This window comes from Pristiophorus japonicus, chromosome 21 (genome assembly GCF_044704955.1).
Source record: "Pristiophorus japonicus isolate sPriJap1 chromosome 21, sPriJap1.hap1, whole genome shotgun sequence".
In the NCBI taxonomy this organism is placed as follows: Eukaryota; Metazoa; Chordata; class Chondrichthyes; family Pristiophoridae; genus Pristiophorus; species Pristiophorus japonicus.
Window position 1 is genome coordinate 74,613,632 of NC_091997.1, and position 14,229 is coordinate 74,627,860.

Consider the following 14,229-nt stretch of genomic DNA (forward strand, 5'->3'; position numbering starts at 1 on the left):
GCGACATCCCCACCGACACCTGGGAGTCCCTGGCCCAAGACCGCCCCAAGTGGAGGAAGTGCATCCGGGAGGGCGCTGAGCACCTCGAGTCTCATCGCCGAGAGCATGCAGAAACCGAGCGCAGGCAGCGGAAGGAGCGTGCGGCAAACCAGTCCCACCCATCCTTTCCCTCAACGACTATCTGTCCCACCTGTGGCAGGGACTGTGGCTCTCGTATTGGACTGTTCAGCCACCTAAGGACTCATTTCAGGAATGGAAGCAAGTCTTCCTCAATTCCGAGGGACTGCCTATGATGCTAATTTGTGGGTTTTGGTGCGGTTTACAAAAGGGGTCACTTGATTTAATGTTGTGCAAAAATAGTTGGAAGTCCGGACGCACTTAAAGCTGGGTTGATTGCCTCTTGCCCTGCAGTGAAGGGCGTCTAGAGCAGTGGTTGCCAACTCTCCAGGGATTGCCCTGGAGTCTCCAGGAATTAAAGATGAATCTTCCGGACACTGCTGCCAGCAAGTCGGGAGAAAACAATTTCTTCGAACTATTTCCTTTATTAGTACTAAAAATATTGCGGGGGGGAAAAAGGTGTTTTACCGGCCGGGGTGGTTGGATGCGGAAGGTCATGTGATGAAAGAAAAAGAAAAATTTGGATTTATATAGCTCCTTTCATGACCACTGGACATCCCAAAGCGCTTTACAGACAATGAAGTAAACATAGAAAACTTAGAAACATAGAAAATAGGTGCAGGAGTAGGCCATTCGGCCCTTCGAGCCTGCACCACCATTCAATATGATCATGGCTGCTGATCATGCAACTTCAGTACCCCATTCCTGCTTTCTCTCCATTCTCCTTGATCCCTTTAGCCGTAAGGGCCACATTTAACTCCTTTTTGAATATATCTAATGAACTGGCCTCAACAACTTTCTGTGGTAGAGAATTCCGTATGTTCACAACTCCGAGTGAAGAAGTTTCTCCTCATCTCGGTCCTAAATGGCTTACCCCTTATCCTAAGACTGTGATCCCTGGCTCTGGACTTCCCCAAGTACTTTCGGAGTGTAGTCACTCTTGTAATGTGGGAAATGCGGCAGGCAATTTGCGCACGGCAAGCTCCCACAAACAGCAATGTGATAATGTCCAGATAATCTGGGTTTTTTTTGTCATGTTGATTGAGGGATAAATATTGGCCCCAGGACACCGGGGATAACTCCCCTGCTCTCCTTCGAAATAGTGCCATGGGATCTTTTACATCCACCTGAGAGGGCAGACGGGGGCCTCGGTTTAATGTCTCATCCAGTAGACAGCACCTCCGACAGTGCAGCACTTCCACAGCACTGCACTGGGAGTGTCAGCCTAGATTTTTGTGCCAAACTCTCGAGTGTGACTTGAACCCACGACCTTCTGACTCCGAGGCGAGTGTGCTACCCACTGAGCCAATGCTGAAACCTCCAGGGACACATCCTATTGGAGTTGGAAAACCCTACTCTACCGAGGCCAATGGAATCTCTCCCTCGCGGCGACCATTTTGAAACAAAACAGGCAACAAAACAACCCCCCATCCCCCAGACGTCCTTTACTTTGGGATTGGCGAGAAGATGCTGAGGCCCGAGCGGAATTTTTTCACTGTGCCGCTCGACTTGAACCAGCTCTGCCTCTTCTCCTGCTGGTGTTTCAGGCAGTCATTGCTCAGATGCTTCCACTGCTGAGCCGTAAACATTCCCAGAATTCTGCAAGGTAGGAGGACACAAGAGAGTGAGCGGCCTATCCCCCTCGCAACACCCCAAACAACACGAGTCACCTCGGACTCCGGAAATACAGGAACGTCGGTCGGGAACTTCCTGGGAGCTGCTCCCTGATAGAGAATTCAAGCTCTGCAGCCTGCTGCAGTTTTTGAGAAAACACAGATCACATTGCATTAAGTCATCAATCAACTTGACATTTCAGGGCCTTGGGTAGCGAGCCAATTAAAGGTTAACACACTATCAATTGAGCCAATAAGGTCAAAGAAGGCGAGTTCTTTTCTGTAAATTGAACCAGGTATAAGTACAGCCATTTTGGACATGTGGTCTCAGAAGGATAAAGGCCTGGCTTAAAGCCAGAAGCTTGTTGCTGCTGCCAGAATAAAGTTACATTAAAACTATAACCGGAGTTCGTATTTCATTGGGAATTAAAGAGATCTAACACTCCCGCATCACCGTAATTTAGTCGGCAGAGTGATGGGAAACCCTATTTACCCGACCAAATGGGATTTCCACCTCACCTCCCACATTATAAGAACATAAGAAATGGGAGCAAGAGTCGGCCATTCGGCCCCTCGAGCCTGCTCCGCCATTCAGTGAGATCATGGCTGATCTTCTACCTCTCCACTTTCCTGCGCTATCCCCATATCCCTTGATTCCATTAATATTCAAAAATTTATCGATCTCTGTCTTGAATGTACTCAACGACTGACCCTCCACAGCTCTCTGGGGTAGAGAATTCCAAAGATTCACCACCTTCTGAGTGAAGAAATGTCTCATCTCAGCCCTAAATGTTTCGGTGCAAGGGGTGTCGCAGTTGTGTGAGGCGGGCTGGTTGGGCTGGGTGCTCTTTATCTTTCCGCCATTGTTCATAGGTTTATATGTAACCTGTGGTCAGTGCTTCAACGCTGGGGATGTTGGCCTGGTCGAGGACGCTAATGTTGGTGCGTCTGTCCTCCCAGGGGATTTGTAGGATCTTGTGGAGGCATCGTTGGTGGTATTTCTCCAGCGACTTGAGGTGTCGACTGTACATGGTCCATGTTTCTGAGGCTGGCCAGGCCACATAGTTTGCATGCCAGACATGAGACTCCCAAAGCAAGCGCTCTACTCTGAGCTCCTTCATGACAAACGAGCCAAAGGTGGGCAGTGGAAACGTTATCAGGACACCCTCAAATCCTCCCTGATAAAGTGCAACATCCCCACTGACACCTGGGAGACTCTGGCCAAAGACTGCCCTAAGTGCAGGAAGCGCATCCGGGAGGGTGCTGAGCAGCTCGCGTCTCGTCGCCGAGAGCGTGCCGAAATCAAGCGCAGGCAGCGGAAAGAGCGTGCGGCAAACCAGACTCCCCACCCACCCTTTCCCTCACGACTGTCTGTCCCACTTGTGACAGGGACTGTGGCTATCGTATTGGACTGTTCAGCCACCTCAGGACTCATTTTTAAGAGTGGAAGCAAGTCTTCCTCGATTCCAAGGGACTGCCTATGATGATGATACGTAGCCTTCAGGGCTGCTGACCGAGGGCCGCGTGGCTCTTTGTCGGCCGGCGCGGACTCGATGGGCCGAAATGGCCTCCTTCTGTACTGTAGATTTCTATGTTCCTAAATGGCCGACCCTTTATCCTGAGACTGTGCCACCTGATTCTAGACTTCCCAGCCAGAGGAAACATCCTCCCTGTATCTACCTGTCTTGAATATACTCAACGACTGAGCATCCATAGCCCTCTCGGTAGAAACTCCCTCCCAGCATCTACCTTGTCAAGTCCTGTAAGAATTTTATTGGGGGGAAATTGGGTGCATTTGTGCCTCCCGCTAGCGCCCGCCCCCCTGGGCTGATCGCGCGGCACCCCTGCTCCCTGGTGGTCCGGGTAGGTGGGTTCCCATTATGCAAAGTATGCAGCTCGGGCTCTTCCCTTTAATTCAGGAAATAGCCCCTCCAACAGGGCAGCGCTCCGTGACCCAGTGCGTAGCGCTGCTGAGCCATGCGACCCACTCCCGCCCAGGAAGAAAGCGGGGTGCTTGATTTAGCGCTCCACTTCCTTTTGGGGGCGGTCACCCCAAATTATCACGAGACTTCTGCGCCTGGGGACAAAATCTTGCGGCTCTCGAGAGTTACCGCCCCCAAAAGGGGCACCACCCAATTTCAAGCTCAAATGTTTCAATGAGATCAGCTCTCATTCTTCCAAATGCGAGGGAAGGGAGACCACGTCTTCTCAAACTCTCCTCATAGTTATGGCACGACATCAGGAAGTCCAAAGAAATTCGCGACCGTTACTCTTTAATGAAAGTCTACTTGATCCGGATTTGAGTATTTTTGACTAAATTTTTAATTATTCGTAGTTCTTTTTGTGAATTTTGTTTTGATCGAGCTGAGGGCTGAGAAATGGAGGATGGCACTCAGTATCGCCGTCAAACGTGGCAGCCATTGTCACAATGACTAGCTAGTCTGTTTGGTGGAGGGTCAAATATCGGCGAGGGGAACTCTTTGAAATAGTGCCATGTGATCTCTTACATCCACCTGAGAGGACAGATTGGTCCTCGGTTTAACGTCTCATCCGAAAACTCGGTGCCTCCGACAGTGCAGCACTCCCTCGGCACTGCACTGGAGTGTCAGCCTAGATTTATGTGCTCAAGTCTTGCAGTGGGACTTGAACCCACAACCGTCTGACTCGGAGGCGAGAGTGCTACCAACTCATTCTTAATAGCAATTTGTTACTAGCAAAGAACCCATGAAGCAAATACATTAGAAGTACAATAGTCTCCACCAAACAACGTCAAGAAAACAGATTGTCTGGTCATGATCACATTTCTGTTTGTGGGAGCTTGCTGTGCACAACATTGATACCATGGTTCCAACATTACAACCGTGACAGCACTTCAAAAAGTACGTAATTGGCTTTAAAGCGCTTGGGATTGTCCTGAGGTCTTGAAAGGCGCTATATAAATGCAAGTCTTTCTTTTTAGAAGAGAATGTAATATTTTAATCGTGGATTACATTTGCATGTAATTATGTAGGCATTTTTTAAAATAGTATACAAGTGTATCTCTCTAACATAATAAAAGTCTTGAATACCACATGCATTTCCTGTAAGCTTCACACCGATTCCCTGTAACAATTTTCGCGTCACATTTGATAACAGTCCTCATTTTTTATAAAACAACACAGCTTCCATTTCACTGAGCAATGCCATGGGAGATCTGGTTATGTGTGTGGGGGTGTGTGAGCATGATGGGAGTTCATTCGCCACACGGACTGCAGCGATTAAAGAGGGTGGTTCACTGCCTATGAAAATCTAGAGATCCAGATTTCTACCAAGGCACCCAATGTTGGGTCCCTTGTACTGTATGTGTCTTTTTTTACATTTAAAAAAAAAATTAAGTCCGGGATGTGGGCGTCACTGGCAAGGCCGGCATTTATTGCCCATCCCTAATTGCCCTCGAGAAGGTGGCAGTGAACCACCCTCTTCAACCGCTGCAGTCCGTGTGGTGAAGCAACTCCCATCATGCTCACACACCCCCACACAAATAACCAGATCTCCCATGGCATTGCTCAGTGAATTGGAAGCTGTGTTGTTTTATAAAAAATTAGGGCTGTTATCAACTATAATGTGACGCGAAAATTGTTACAGGGAATCGGTGTGATGCTTACAGGAAATGCATGTGGTATGCAAGACTTTTATTATGTTAGAGAGATACACTTGTATACTATTAAAAAAAATGCCTACATAATTACGTAAATATAATCCACTATTAAAATATTAGATTCTCTTCTAAAAAGAAAGACTTGCATTTATATAGCGCCTTTCAAGACCTCAGGACAATCCCAAGTGCTTTAAAGCCAATGACGTACTTTTTGAAATGCAGTCACGGTTGTAATATAGGAACCATGGTACCAATGTTGTGCACAGCAAGCTCCCACAAACAGAAATGTGATCATGACCAGACAATCTGTTTTCTTGACGTCGTTTGGTGGAGACTATTGTACTTCTAATGTATTTGCTTCATGGGTTCTTTGCTAGTAACAAATTGCTATTAAGAACGAGTTGGTTTATTAACAAAGGTTTAACAATCGCACTGCACATTACCAGTTCATCCACTAGGCTCACAACTGCATACCTCATCGTGGGTGACTAGACCCAACTGGCTGGGGTTTTATTGAGTCTTTTGAACATCACGTGACTGGCTAAGCCACTCACAATGCAACTGCTCCAGAAACCTGTGAGCGTGCTCACCGGTGCATACATTACAGTACTTACTTCTTCAGTTGTAATCCAAGGCCAAATCCCTCTTTGTTGGATGGCTGAAAAACATCAACCGATGGCTCTGTGGGGTGATTAAAATAACGTTACTTGAGAGGGCGTATGGTACTGTTAAGACAAATAGTCTGCCGGGTCAAATTGGTGATGTCCACCGTGCACCAACAGTCTTAGAATCCACCATCATTTTTTTTGAACAACTCGACAATGGAAAAAAGCAAAATATGCTATCAGGTAGAGCATTATCACCTCTCGGCAGCACTTCAAAGAAAAGAAAGACTTGCATTTATATAGCCGGACGTCTCAAAGTGCTTTACAGCCAATGATATACTTTAGTGTAGTCACTGTTGTAATGTGGGAAATGTGGCAGCTAATATGTACACAGCAATCTCCCACAAACAGCAATGTGACAATGACCAGATAATCTATTTTAGTAATGTTGATTGAGGGATAAATATTGGCCCAGGACACCGGGGATAACTCCCCTGCTCTTCTTCGAAATAGTGCCACAGGATCTTTTATGGCCACCTGAGCAGGCAGACAGGGCCTCGATTTAACATCTCATCCGAAAGACGGCACCTCCGACAGTGAAGCACCGGGAGTGTCTGCCAAGATTTATGTGCTCAAGTGCATGGAGCGGGACTTGAACCCACAACTTTCTGACTCAGAGGCGAGAGTGCTACCCACTGAGCCACAGCTGACACAAATACCACATTATGCCGACTAAAGGGAACTAATATGACAGTAAACTGAAGCCATCGGAAGGAACAGCCTTGAAAAGCCAATTTGTAACTTTAGAAGAGTGCGGCAACTCAACTTATTGCTAACTAAATTCAAATAAGGGACCAAGTGTTTGCTGGGGCGTTCTTGCCTACCAGCAGGAGAGTTGGGCTTCCCTAACTTTATTTCATTTCCCCTCCCTCCGGATAACAGATGGGGAGACTTATCATTCATCAGATGGGTTGGATGCAGACACTCGGGTCCTGGGTGTTCATATCACTGTAAACCCCCAAATTAGATTATGAGGGGCCTTGACAAGGTGGATGCAGAGAGGATGTTTCCACTGATGGGGGAGACTAGAACTAGAGGGCATGATCTTAGAATAAGGGACCGCTCATTTAGAACTGAGATGAGATGAGAAATTTCTTCTCTGAGGGTTGTAAATCTGTGGAATTCACTGCCTCAGAGAGCTGCGGGAACTGGGACATTGAATAAATTTAAGACAGAAATAGAGAGTTTCTTAAACGATAAGGGGATAAGGGGTTATGGGGAGCGGGCAGGGAAGTGGAGATATGGAGAGAAAGCAGGAATAGGGTACTGAAGTTGCATGATCAGCCATGATCATATTGAATGGCGGAGCAGGCTCGAGGGGCCGTATGGCCGACTCCTGCTCCTATTTCTTATGTTCTTATGTCTCCTGGATGCCACGATTGGAGATGTACATTTCTTCTGCTTTGATTATCCTAAATGTTTTCAGGATATTAAGGGGAACAGATAGGGTAGATAGAGATAAACCATTTCTGCTGGTTGGGCAGTCTAGGACTAGGGGGTATGGTCTCAAAATTAGAGCCAGACCTTTCAGGAGTGAAATTAGGAACTACTTCTACACACAAAGGGTGGTAGAGGTTTGGAACTCTCTTCCGCAAACAGCAATTGACACTGGATCAATTGTTAATTTTAAATCAGAGATTGATGGCTTTCTGTTATCCAAAGGTATTAAGGGGATATGGGGCAAAGGCAGGTTTATGGAGTTAGGTCACAGATCAGCCATGATCTCGTCGAATGGCGGAGCAGGCTCGAGGGGCTGAATGGCCTCCTCCTGTTCCTGTGTTCCTACTCTTGTCATTTTTACAGCTTTGTCCCAGGATAGGCTGACCTGTGCACAGGGGGAGGTGTGGCTTCAGCCACCCGTGGGGAAGGGGTCCTTGGGTATATACAGCAAAGCCCCTCGGTTCTGGGGGAGAAGAGGGTGATACTTGGTATTGGTGTCAATGCTGATTTGCATTGTTAAGGGTTACTCTTAAGTGGCCTCTGCCCTGTGCACATAACCAGTTTCTGAGTTTTGCTCGGACCAAATTTGAAGAGCCTGCTATACAGTCAGCTGGGGTTATTTCCGAGCAGAGACTTGAATGAAATTCACACTCGACACTTACCCGGTCCATCCAGGTACTGAGACAGAGAAAATCTCAATCTGAGCACAATGGGCTCGATCCGTGCCACCTTCCAGGCTGTTGCGATCTCCTCCTATCAACAAATTACATTCGTTACATACAGCAAGCCCTGATCTGTGGCCACCATTGGGCTGGATGGTTGTTTTGACTGCGCCTCTGTCAGCGTCCCGGAGGGGCGTTAATGGGTCTGGAAATGGTTCCCGCCCCGGGCGGCCATCTTCCAGTGCCCCGCCGGGAAACTTGGTGCCAGTTTTGCGGTGGTGCTGAACAGTACCGCCTGGGAGAACCACGCCAGTGTGCAACATCCTCCGGTTTTGACAACGGTGTGAAATTTGGTTGGAGCAGCACTCGTAGCGCCCCCTAGTGAGGCCGCCAGGGAAAGCGGGCGGTCTGAGTTGTTCCAACGGCGATGACGGAAGCAATGACTGCATGAGGTAAGCGCGATTGTGTTTTTTATATGTTTTCTTTTTGCGATTTATCTTTATTTGGGGTCAGTAATATATCGGGAATGTTTTCTGTGTTTTGTGGCCCGATTATTTTTTTTTGCAGGGAGGCCTTTCTTCGGGCGCTCCGAGGCCGGCTGTTTAGCTCGGGATTTTTAGTCGCTCAGCGGGCCTAGTGCCCTGAGAGCGGTGTGGAACGCCTCCTTTAGCGCTCCGCCCCACGCTCAGGGGCCCAGCCAGTGAATTTTGTGGATGCAGACGCAAACCATTCCCCGAGCACAAAATTTATCACCATTGCCGCCCTCAGAAGCCTTGTATCATGGCCTAAAAGCAGAAGTACGGAACATGGAAAGGCCATTAGGTCGAAGAAAGCAACTCTCTCCATTGGGAGGTGTAATGTGAATAGTATCATGAGTTCTATTGTGTCTGTAAGCACTCTAGTAATGACTCCACGAGGTAAGGTATTGCACTTGAACTGTTGTGACCTTAGTCCATTTATTGCAGCTCCTGAATAAGGGTACAGTAAAGTGAGCTCCCTTTTATACTTGGTTACCTGCAGTGTACAGGTGACCCCTAGGTCTCCACCAGTTGCACCCTCTGGTGGTACAGGCATAGTGTATACAGTGTGAAGGTACATTCAGTGGTCTTATGTGACTGTACATTGAGTGTACAGGGTACATACTTATATTATACATACACAACAGGCTCTGCACAATTTGTTTAATCTGTGAATGGGTGGAATAGTTGGAAGAAAATCTTGGTGGCTGGCGGTTTGTATTGCGGGGAAAATATCAAACTGCTTGGTCTTTCTGCTCTGTTCCCGGGAAGCAGATCATATCTTGCATATGGCTCCGGCTGGAGGGGGGTGTGGGGGTGGGGGGAGTGTTGAATGTTTCAGAGTAAGGGGTGTCGCAGTTGTTGTGAGGCGGTCTGGTTGGGTCGGGTTCTCTTTGCCTTTCCGTCATTGTTCATAGGTTTATATGTAACCTTCAGGGCTGCTGTCCGAGGGCCGTGCGGCTCTTTGTCGGCCAGTGCGGACACGATGGGCCGAAATGGCCTTCTTCTGCGCTGTAAATTTCTATGTTTCTATATATAGAGAAGCCTTGGGCCTTTCAGTGGGGTGAAGGCTAGGTCGAAGAATTTGGGGCCTCTCAGAGTGGGTCACATGCCTGTGTTCTAATGAGCTTCTTTGCTTCTATTGACTGTGTTCTAAGCTCCATTTGAACACGGGGAAAGGCTTATTTTAACAAGGAATAGCCAATGTTTATCTTTCACTGTCCAAGACCTGCCGCATTGCAATGATCCCTTTGAATTGAACAACACTGTGAAGTTCAGCCCAGTTCTGCCTTTACTTTCATCCTATGCCTCCTTCACAGTGATAAAAGAAAGAAATAGAATGCCTTGCATTTATATAGCACCTTTCACGATCACCGGAAGTCCCAAAGCGCTTTACAGCCAATGAAGCAAATTTGAAGAGTAGTCACTGTTGTAATGTAGGGAAAGCGACAGCCAATTTGCGCACAGCAAGCTCCCACAAACAGCAATGTGATAATGACCAGGTAATTGTGTTGATTGAGGGATAAATATTGGCCAGGACACCGGGGAGAACTCCACTGCTCTTCTTCTAAATAACACCGCGGGATCTATTACACGGCTTCTTCGACAGAGGGCAGACGGGGCCTCGGTTTAACGTCTCATCCAAAAAAGAGGGCACCTCCAACAGTGCAGCGCTCCCTCAGCACTGCACTGGAGTGTCAGCCTAAATTTTTGTACCCAAGTCCTGGAGTGGGACTCGAACCCACAATCTTCTGACTCAGAAGCAAGCATGCTGCCCACTGAGCCATTGCCTGACACTTCTACACACCACCACTGCAAATGTGCAGTTTTTAAAAAAATTTACAAAGGTGGCTTCCATACATCCACAATTAACCCTAGTTTGATAACTTGAAATTCTGTCTCCAGTTGGGGCTACTATATAAAGGAGTCTTATTAATTTCAGTTTTTAAAAATTATATTTTGAAGACTATACATCAATTACATGCTTTGTGACCCACTGTACATTTTAACGTCTGAAGGGCGACGACATTTGTATATTGGCTCTGTTGGCCTAGCATATCTTTTTAAAATCCGTTCCTGGGATGTGGGCGTCGCTGGCAAGGCCGGCATTTATTGCCCATCCCCAATTGCCCTTGAGCCCCCTTCTTGAACCGCTGCAGTCCGTGTGGTGAAGGTGCTCCCACAGTGCTGTTAGGGAGGGAGTTCCAGGATTTTGACCCAGTGACAATGAAGGAACGGCGCTATATTTCCAAGTCAGGATGGTGTGTGACTTGGAGGGGAACGTGGAGGTGGTGGTGTTCCCATGCGCCTGCTGCCCTTGTCCTTCTAGGTGGTAGAGGTCACGGGTTTGGGAGGTGCTGCCAAAGAAGCCTTGGCAAATTGCTGCAGTGCATCTTGTAGATGGTACACACTGCAGCCACGGTGCGCCGGTGGTGGAGGGAGTGAATGTTGAAGGTGGTGGATGGGGTGCCAATCAAGCGGGCTGCTTTGTCCTAGATGGTGTCGAGCGTATTGAGTGTTGTTGGAGCTGCACTCATCCAGGCAACTGGAGAGTGTTCCATCACACTCCTGACTTGTGCTTTGTAGATGTTGGAAAGGCTTTGGGGAGTCAGGAGATGAGACACTCATCGCAGAATACCGAACCTCTGCTGGGAGCAATAGACATTTAATGGGTTGAAGTTATTTATTTAGGGTTCGTCTCTGGGAGTCAATGTAAACACTGGCAGATAGGCCACTTCTCTTTGATGTCACTTCCTGTGGCCATCTTAGCTTCCTTCCACATGGGGCAGTGTTCAACCTCTGTCATCAGAAGAATCAGTTCACCGCTGGGAGCAGAGCGCGATGATTACAACGGAGTTGCAGTGGCTCATCGGGCAACTTTAGAGCAGCACAAGAAGTTTAAATCCCCACTGATTTGTATGCCTTCACCCCTCCCTTTCTCTGTAATCTCCTCCAGTCCCATGACCCCCCGAGATGTCTGCGCTTCTCTCTTCTGCCCTCTTCAGCATCCCTGATTATAATTGCTCAACCATCGGTGGCCGTGCCTTCTGTTGTCCAGGCCCCAAGCTCTGGAACTCTCTGCCTAAATCTCTCCGTCTCTCTACCTCTCTTTCCTCCTTCAAGACGATCCTTAAAACATACCTCGTTGATGAAGCTAATTTCTACTTATGCGGCTCGGTGTCAAATTTTTAATCTCACAATACTCCTGTGAAGCACCTTGGGATGTTTCACTACGTTAAAGGTGCTATATAAATACAAGTTATTTTTGTTGATTTTGACCTGAAATGAGAGATGTGCGGACTACAGGTGCGAAATGCGGGCGGTCACCGTATTGCCTGGACGTTGGGCATCTGAATTCTACGAAATTGTTCCGTCTCGTTGCAGCTTCTTCACTTGCTCTATCGAAGAAGGGCGACACCGTCCTTTCTTAATTCCGTTCGGTTGCCGCCTTTTGCCGGAGAGCCACGAGAGCGAGAGGGGACTCCAATCGGCCTGGCCGAAGGCTGAGCCGAGGCGCAACGGGACGTGGAGCAACAGACCAGAACGCCGCACCGCCATCGTTGCCCGGAAACTCAGGCGCTTCGATGTCGACAGCGCCGCCCTAAGCGAGGCCCGGCGGGGGCAGGGGAAGGCCAGCTCCAAGAACAAGGTGGAGGTTACACCTTCTTCTGGAAAGGCAAACCAGAGGAAGAACGCCGCCTCCACGTAATCGGTTTCGCCATCAAGAACGAGCTGGTCGACTGCCTCGGAGACTCACCCTGCGGGATTAGCGAACGTCTCATGACTCTCCGAGCAACAAGTAGGCATAGGGCCACAGGTGAAGTACAGGTGAGCCAAGAAAATGCTCCGAGGCAGAATTAATTGCATCGGAATAAGGCGTGAGCAGTGATCTGACTGAATGAAGACATGGGCAGTGACTCCCCAACCAGTAGGAGCACTCGTTAGGTGAGGCTCATAGAAACATAACATAGAAACATAGAAAATAGGTGCAGGAGTAGGCCATTCGGCCCTTTGAGCCTGCACCACCATTCAATAAGATCATTCACCTCAGTAACCCTTTCCTGCTTTCTCTCCATACCCCTTGATCCCCTTAACCGTAAGGGCCGTATCTAATTCCCTCTTGAATATATCCAATGAACTGGCATCAACAACTCTCTGCGGCAGGGAATTCCACAGGCTAACAACTCTCTGAGTGAAGAAGTTTCTCCTCATCTCAGTCCTAAATGGCCTACCCCTTATCGTAAGACTATGTCCCCTGGTTCTGGACTTCTCCAACATCGGGAACGTTCTTCCCGCATCTAACCTGTCCAGTCCCGTCAGAATCTTATAATCTCATCCAATTAATAGACCAGACAATACAACCCTTTGTAGTCTGCCTCGGAGTTTCGTTCAAAACGACAATTCAATTTTTTAAACAATTTCAATACAAGAGCGTTTACCCTTCCCCCTGGGCGTTTGGAGCAATCCAGAGAGAGAGAGCCTCTGTATCCTTGCTGGAGAAGTTTGAACACGTGCAGCATATGGTACGATTCATGCTCCACCTCCCACTCGCTAACCGTCGTCTCCGGCCCTCCCTCCAGCACTTCACCGTTGTGACTGGTGGAGAAACCGCCACACCATGCTAACTTCTACCCGAGGGGATAAACGACCAAAATCTTCACAACCCTCGTACCAAAGGAAGCGACGTGCCATTTGAACACGTCTCGGCTCTCTGCCTGAGCCGTACCAACCAAATCAACTCTTCAGGATGAAGTCATGCAAAAAGACGAAAAGGAAAACCTCAGCCTCCACTAACCAAAAGCGGAACATATGGAGTTGGATTAATTGTTCCTCTCACTGCCAGCGGGCTATTTAGAATTGCTTTACGAACGTGATTGTATTCATTTCAATTCTTCTTCCCACGAGCACTGGCTGTTGCAATTACTACATTTCCGTGATAACCAAGAGCGCCTGTTTCCACCTCAGTAAGATTGCCCATCTCCGTCCTTGCCCCAGCTCATCCGCCGCCGAAGCCCTCATCCATGTCTTTGTTACCTCTAGACTTGACTACTCCAATGCATTCCTGGCTGGCCTCCCATGTTCTGCCCTACATAAACTTAGAGGTGATCCAAAACTCGGCTGCCCGTGTCCTAACTCACACCGAGTCCCACTCACCCATCATCCCTGTGCTCGGTGACCTACATTGGCTCCCGGTTAAGCAACACCTCGATTTCAAAATTCTCATCCATGTTTTCAAATCCCTCCATAGCCGCACAACCCCCCCCGAGATGTCTGTGCTCCTCTAATTCTGCCCTCTTGAGCATCCCTGATTATAATCGCTCAACCATCGGTGGCCATGCCTTCTGTGCCTAGGCCCCAAGCTCTGGAACTCCCTGCTTAAACCTCTCCTCCTCTCTACTTTTCTTTCCTCCTTCAAGACCTTCCTTAAAACCGAGCTCTTTGACCAAGCTTTTGGTCACCTGCCCACATAAATATTGTGGCAACAAGAGCAGGTCAAAGGCTGGGTATTCTGTGGTGAGTGTCTCACCTCCTGACTCCCCAAAGCTTTTCCACCATCTACAAGGCACTAGTCAGGAG

General features: G+C 48.3%; 1 protein-coding gene across 3 annotated transcripts in view; it reads right to left on the reverse strand.

Moving 5' to 3' along the window:
* The window catches only part of LOC139234114 (protein mono-ADP-ribosyltransferase PARP6-like), a 153,333-nt gene that overhangs the window by 69,675 nt on the left and 69,429 nt on the right, over window positions 1-14,229 (reverse strand). For all 3 annotated transcript variants that reach the window (XM_070865069.1, XM_070865067.1, XM_070865068.1), the window contains exons 7-9: window positions 8,135-8,225; window positions 5,982-6,048; window positions 1,567-1,716 (exon numbers count right to left, since the gene is read on the reverse strand). In XM_070865069.1, coding sequence (XP_070721170.1) covers window positions 1,567-1,716; window positions 5,982-6,048; window positions 8,135-8,225 — 308 coding nt within the window. The remainder of the gene's footprint in view (window positions 1-1,566; window positions 1,717-5,981; window positions 6,049-8,134; window positions 8,226-14,229) is intronic.